Source organism: Myotis davidii, unplaced genomic scaffold (genome assembly GCF_000327345.1).
Source record: "Myotis davidii unplaced genomic scaffold, ASM32734v1 scaffold698, whole genome shotgun sequence".
In the NCBI taxonomy this organism is placed as follows: domain Eukaryota; kingdom Metazoa; phylum Chordata; class Mammalia; order Chiroptera; family Vespertilionidae; genus Myotis; species Myotis davidii.
The window spans coordinates 917,802-925,103 of record NW_006290032.1 but is presented as its reverse complement, the minus strand read 5'-3'; the positions used below and the strand labels follow the sequence as shown (position 1 = coordinate 925,103).

At 56.2% G+C, this 7,302-nt stretch overlaps 1 protein-coding gene across 1 annotated transcript in view; it reads left to right on the top strand.

Annotated features, from left to right (window-relative positions):
• Positions 1-7,302, top strand: part of LOC102768739 (bifunctional heparan sulfate N-deacetylase/N-sulfotransferase 4) — a 145,663-nt gene that overhangs the window by 131,846 nt on the left and 6,515 nt on the right. Inside the window, exons 11-13 of the mRNA XM_015563373.1 lie at positions 871-1,045; positions 1,931-2,101; positions 4,319-4,428. Of these exons, the coding sequence (XP_015418859.1) occupies positions 871-1,045; positions 1,931-2,101; positions 4,319-4,428 (456 nt within the window). The remainder of the gene's footprint in view (positions 1-870; positions 1,046-1,930; positions 2,102-4,318; positions 4,429-7,302) is intronic.

The window sequence follows — 7,302 nt, the reverse complement described above, 5'->3', positions numbered from 1 at the left end:
CGCCCCTCACCCTGGGATCGGGCTGTGGGGCCCCTGCAGGCCCTGCGTGGGGTTTGGCATCACAGGCAGCGGCCACAGCAGCGCCGGAGGGCGTCTGTGAGGGGCGGACCCATGTCCACAGTGCCGGGCAGGAAGCTTCGGCCCCTGCAGCCTTCAGGGCGGGAAGCAGCGCAGCCACGTCAGGGACGGGTCCTCCGTGCAGCCCCTGCTCTGTCTCCTCGGGCAGCGCAGGCCGGGGAAGGGGTGAGCTGTGGAGGCGACTCGCACAATTACAGCCTCGCCCCGAATTAACTCTGAACTTACTGATTCCGTAACGTCCACCCAGGGAGGTGGAGGAGTGCAGCGTCCAGGGCCACGGTCCATGGGGAGGGACACCCACAGCCCACAGGGTGCGAGCTCAGAGCCAGTCGTTTGCTCTGACACGGGGGTGCGAGCACAGAGTGGGGGACCCATCTCCTCTGACACGGGGGTGCAAGCTCAGAGCCCGGGTCTGCCCAGCGCACTTGGCTTCTCGGTTCAAGCCCTGTGCGCTAAACTCAATGGAGGAAGTTTGCGTTCAAGTCTGCAAACCCCCATGTGCCGTTTTGAAGTGCTCACTTGGCGACATGTGTCCTCTGGCTCGCTGCTGTCTCTGGACTTGGCTTCTGGCAGCACAGAACAGCGATGACATCCACCGGCGGTGCCTCCGCCGTCCCAGCCCACCTGCCCCGCTGCTCCCTCCCTGACCGGCCATCCCACAGCCACACGGCACAGCCAGGGCCCGGCAGTGAGAACACGGCCACTTAGGAACCGGTGGGAGGGGCGTGAAGACGCGCGGTGAGTGACAGCCACCCCCTGGCGGGAGCGTCACACGGCCTCTCCCCGCTGCAGGTACATGGACTTCTTCCCAACGCCGGCCAATGTCACCAGCGACTTCCTGTTTGAAAAGAGCGCCAACTACTTCCACTCGGAAGAAGCTCCCAAGCGGGCAGCCTCCCTGGTGCCCAAGGCCAAGCTCATCACCATCCTCATCGACCCCTCGGACAGGGCCTACTCCTGGTACCAGGTGCGGGCGGGCGCCGGAGCGGTCGCCGTGGGAACGGAGCAGGGCTGCGGTGCGAGGACAGCAGGTGGAATCGGGGAGGTGGAGGTGCAGGATCAGGAGGGGCCCAGGGTTGAGGTCACCAGAACCCATGGAAACAGGGTCAAGGGGGACGAGACTCCCCCCCGGGCCCTCAGGTGGTGACCAAAGGCAGCAGGTCCCGGGGTAACGTTCTGCCTGTCGCCCTCTCGTTGGCCCTGGGTGCAACGCCCGGGACCTAACATGTGAGTGTCAGCCCCGGTAAAGCAGGCTTCATGCTCCCATGTGTAGCCACAGTCCCAGGAACCTACCGAGGACATAAGTGAGGACCTTCCGTGTCCCCTGAAGAGCCGGGTGTGGGTGGGGGAGGCTGTCCTGTGGCCGTGGAACCAGCAGAGGGCGCTGGCCCTGCTGGAACAGGTCTGCCCAGGGCAGATTCTGGCATCAGAGGCAAAAAGCCGGGAGGGGGTGGGGGCTGGGAGTCCGTTTCCGGACATTTCACCGTCATTTTTATTCTAGAGCAGTGGTTCTCAACCTTCCTAATGCCACGACCCTTTAATACAGCTCCTCCTGTTGTGGTGACCCCCAATTTCGTGGTTACAAATTGAACATCATTAAAGCACAGTGATTAATCACAAAAACAATATGTAATTATATATGTGTTTTCCGATGGTCTTAGGCAACCCCTGTGAAAGGGTCGTTCGCCCCCCAAAGGGGTCGCGACCCACAGGTTGAGGAACGCTGTTCTAGAACCGACCCATCGTCTGTCTGACTTCCGTGACATGGGGGAGGCACTCACCTCACACTCACGCACGTGGACGCCGGTGCGGGCACGGAGGCCTTCCCCTGACAGCGGCTTCTCTGTTCCAGCACCAGCGGTCGCACGAAGACCCAGCCGCCCTGCGGTTTAACTTCTACGAAGTGATCACCACCGGCCCGGGGGCCCCGTCCGACCTGAAGGCGCTGCAGCGGCGCTGCCTGGTGCCCGGCTGGTACGCGGTGCACATCGAGCGCTGGCTGGCCCACTTTGCGGCCTCGCAGGTAGTCTCCTGACCCCGACCGCCTCTGTCCACTGTGTCAGGATGGTGCCGATCTCACAGACACCATGGCAGCCCCAACTGGTGTGACTCAGTGGATGGCGCCGGCCTGTCGACGGAAGGGTCCAGGGTTCGATTCCCGGTCGGGGCACATGCCCGGGTTGTGGGCTCGATCCCCAGTGAGGGGCGTGCAGGAGGCAGCTGACCCATGATTCTCTCATCATTGATGTTTCCATCTGTCTCTCCCTCTACCTTCCTCTCTGAAATCAATAAACATATATTTAAAAGGAAATGGGAATTACTATATTTTTCCGTGTATAAGATGCTATTTTTTTCTAAAATCGTGAGACTGAAAATCGAGGGGCATCTTATACACGGAAGTCAGCTGAGGAGGGAGCCGCGCAGGTGCATAGCTGCCCACACCTGGTCAAACAGGCCTCCTCCAATCATGAGCCTTGTTGTTACTGACGTCAGCTGATGCCGTAATGGGAGGTGGAGGTGGAGAGTGCGCAGTTGCAACAGGGACCGGAGCGTTCTGAGCTCATAAAGATGTAAAAAAATAAAAAGATAAATACTGGTAAGCGATTGTCTTACTCTGCAAAACTCAAACGGAATGTCATCAGCTCTGAAAGGAGCATGGAAACAGAGCTGCAGAGGGACCATGTGGACCCCCTCCCATGGAGTGTAGGATCAGACAGCGGGGAAAACAGGAAGAACAGCCCTTAAGATGTCAAAAAAGAAGCCTTAGAGCAGCGGTTCTCAACCTGTGGGTCGCGACCCCTTGGGCGGTTGAACGACCCTTTCACAGGGGTCACCTAAGACCATCCTGCAGATCAGATATTTACATGACGATTCATCACAGTAGCAACATGACAGTTATGAAGTAGCAACGAAAATAATTTTATGGTTGGGTCACACCATGAGGAACAGTAGTTAAAAGGCCAGAAGGTTGAGAACCACTGACTTAGAGGAAAACCAGCAACATGTTTAAAATATCGATTTCTTAATTTTGGGTTGGAAAAGTGGGGGCGTCTTCTAATGGGAGCATCTTACACACGGGAGAATGCGGTAACATGGCCACAGACAGGATTTACTCTAAATAGTGCCTCCAGCAAACTAATTGTTCATTTGAAGACACCGCGTAGTAGACATCACCATGCATCCGTGTGGTGCAGGTTAACCCGCTGGAGACACGATGGTACATGCATTCCATGTGGTGCAGGTTAACCCGCTGGAGACACGATGGTACATGAATTCCGTGTGGTGCAGGTTAACCCACTGGAGACACGGATAGCACATGCATCCCGTGTGGTGCAGGTTAACCCGCTGGAGACACGATGGTACATGAATTCCGTGTGGTGCAGGTTAACCCACTGGAGACACGGATAGCACATGCATCCCGTGTAGAGCAGGTTAACTCACTGGAGCCACGATGGTACATGCATTCTGTGTAGTGCAGGTTAACCCGCTGTAGACACGGAGAGTACATGCATTCCATGTGGTGCAGGTTAACCCGCTGGAGACACGATGGTACATGAATTCCGTGTGGTGCAGGTTAACCCACTGGAGACACGGATAGCACATGCATCCCGTGTGGTGCAGGTTAACTCACTGGAGACACGGATAGCACATGCATCCCGTGTGGTGCAGGTTAACCCGCTGGAGACACGATGGTACATGCATTCCGTGTAGAGCAGGTTAACTCGCTGGAGACACGATGGTACATGCATTCCGTGTGGTGTAGGTTAACCCACTGGAGACATGATGGTACATGCATTCCATGTAGAGCAGGTTAACCCATTGGAGACACCAACAGCACATGCATCCCGTGTAGAGCAGGTTAACTCGCTGGAGACACGATGGTACATGCATTCCGTGTGGCGCAGGTTAACCCGCTGGAGACACGATGGTACATGCATTCCGTGTGGTGCAGGTTAACCCACTGGAGACACGGATAGCACATGCATCCCGTGTGGTGCAGGTTAACCCGCTGGAGACACGATGGTACATGCATTCCACGTGGCGCAGGTTAACCCGCTGGAGACACGATGGTACATGCATTCCGTGTGGCGCAGGTTAACCCGTTGGAGACACGATGGTACATGCATTCCGTGTGGTGCAGGTTAACCCACTAGTTCAGGTCATCTGAGGTCCAGGGAGGCGGCTGAGTCTAGTTAATTTCGCTTTGTTCCTCACTAAGTGACTATTTTTGCCTTCGCAGTTGCTGATTATTGACGGACAGCAGCTGAGGTCCGACCCGGCCACTGTGATGGACGGCGTCCAGAAGTTTCTGGGAGTGACGCCGCGTTACAACTACTCGGAAGCACTGACGTGAGTCTGACTCATGCTCGCCCATGCGCCCATCAGTTGCCGTCATAAGTGATCCCGGGGTGGGGGTGGGGGTGGGGGTGCAGATGAGCCTGCACCATTAGCACAAGCTTCGTTTTTACACCTCATTGTGTGACTCCAGAGCCCTCGGGGGAGAGTCCTCCCTATCCACGGAGTGTCTGCCTCTTTTGTGAGTTCTTCCCAGGAAAAGTTTGGTTAAGTCCACTTTTTCCATCCCCAGGAATGGAGGCTTAAAGGTGAAAGGTTAGTCTCTCTCCTGCGGGGTTTACGGGTCAGGAACAAAGCCCCGATGACATCACGAGGTCCGTAAAAGTGGGCAAATTTATTTTTTCTTTTTTTTATATTTTTACTAGAGGCCCAGTGCATGAAATTTGTGTACTCAGTGGGGGTCCCTCAGGCCAGCCTGCACCCTCTCCCAGTCTGGGAGCCCTCGGGGGTTGTCTGACTGACGACTTAGGCTCACTCCCCAGAGAGGCTCCTGCCACCACCGCTGTACTCGCCAGCTGTGAGCCTGGCTCAGAGCTTCTAGCTGAGCGGCACTCCCCCTGTGGGAGTGCACTGACCACCAGGGGGCAGCTCCTGCATTGAGCGTCTGCCCCCTGGTGGTCAGTGTGCATCATAGCAAACGGTCGTTTGGCTGTTTGGTCAATTTGCATATTAGTCTTTTATTATATAGGATTGATTTCAGAGAGGAAGGGAGAGGGAGAGAGAGAGAGAAACATCAGTGATGAGGGAGAATCATCGATCGGCTGCCTCCTGCACGCCCCACACTGGGAATCAAGCCCCAACTCGGGCATGTGCCCTGACCAGGAATTGAACCTGACCTCCTGGTTCTTAGGTTGACACTCAACCACTGAGCCACGCCTGCCAGGCGGATTTTGGGTTTACTCTGTATTCATTAAATGAGGTAACCTGCTCAGAGAGAATCATGTCTAATGTCCAATGATCTGTTGCTACATGAGGGGTGATTTCCAAGCCTACCAGCATGGAGCCACGGCCACGTTATTGGCTCGTGGATTCTGTGGGCTGGGAATGGAGACAGCTTGTCTCTGCTCATCATACCTGGGGCCACCGCTGGGAAGACGTGGATGTCTGGATGTGACTTGAATGTCTGGGCACTGGAATTTTCTGGAAGCTACTTTTTCAGTGTGTGGGTCACTCACCTCCTCGATTAAATGTAGTCCTAAGTATTTTATTCTTTCAGATGCAATCATACATGGGTTTATTTTCTTGATCTCTTTCCAATGGTTCATGATTTGTGTGTAGAAATGCCACAGATTTCCAAATGTTAACATTGTATCCTGCAGCGTCCCTGTGTTCATCGGTTGGTTCTCAGTGTTTTGGTAAAGTTGCAGGGACTGCGAGGGTCGAACCATCCTTGTCTCCCAGGACTGAGTCCCACTTGATGCCGGTGTGGGACTGATCCTGTTCACGTCTTGCTGGATTTGTTGGGGATTTCTGCATCTGCGTTCTCCAGGGACATGGGCCTGTAATTCTGCTTCTCTGTGTCCTTGCCTGGTGTGTGGTCGGGATAACGTGGGCCTTATGAAATGTGCGAGCTCTCTCTCCTCTTCGATGTTGCGGGAGAGTCTGAGGGATTGAGATCTTCGGTAGAATTTTCCAGGGAAGCTGTCTGGTTCCAGGACCAGAATGTTATTCCAATTGCTGTCCCCAAGGTCCCTTCAGGTCTCTTCACGCTCTTGAAGTTTATTTTCATTTGCTGCTCTGGGGAGTTCCATGGCTTTGTCTCCCAGCTCATCAACACATTCCTTGACTTGCCCCGCCTGCGGCCGCCCTCCAGTGGGTTTCAGGTCTGTGGTCCAGGTGTGTTGTCTGTCCCCAGCCAGAGTGTCTGCCTGTCCGTCTGCCTGTCCTCCCACTGGTGGAGGCTCCCCCCTCCCCCCGGATCCCCCACAGACGGAGCTATCCCGCGACCCCAGGAGGAGGTGACTCAGGACCTTCACCACCTTGAATCTGACTCCTCCTTCTGTCCTCACTCACATCTCTGCCTGGTGGGTGGGGAGGGATCAGAGGCCGAGTTCAACGGGAGGACACCCCTCATGGGGCTTTCTCTCCGTGCTGGCTGGGCTCTGAGGGTGGACAGCACGTCGGGACAGTGGTCCAAGACAGCCAGGGCCTCCTTGGGCCTCGCCCACAGGTCACACAGCACCACTGATGCCATGCTCTGTTGATTACACCCAAGTCACCACAGCCAGCCCAAGTCCATGGGGGGAGGGGCAGCTCAAACCCATGGGGGGAGGGGAGCCCAAGTCCATGGGGGGAGGGGGAACTCAAACCCATGGGGGGAGGGAGCTCAAATCCACGGGGGAGGGGGAGTCTCCTGCTCATGGGGATGTGGTTGGAGAGGGATCACTGTAGGCAGCTTGGGAAATAAAACCTGTCCTTGTGTAAGTAAAAGTGGGAAAATGAAAACAAGGCAAACAGACAAAACCCGCTGAAGCCAGAGCCTTTACCAGAGTAATGGGTGCGCTGGCCTCCCTCCCCAGGCCGAGGGGAGGCCTAGGCAATGTTGGACCGACGTCTAAGGAGCTGATCACATCCTTTCCCGGCTCCTGGCAGGTGCTTATCAATTAGATGGAGAGAGGGTCATGGGCGGATGAGAAACAGTGATGAGGTTGGGTGGCTCCCGGTGTCCCTGCATGCGGAGCCATCAGCACGGGCAGCGCACCCCCAGGGCCCGGCACCTCTGACCCGCGGGGCATCCTCGCTCTGGAGGAGGCCGGCCTCCGCCGGCACTTGAGGAAACGCGTCCGTCCTGTTCACGGCAAACAGCTGCTGACGGTCCGTGAGCTGCCACGCCTCCGGGGAAGGGAGATGGCCGACAGACAGAACAGC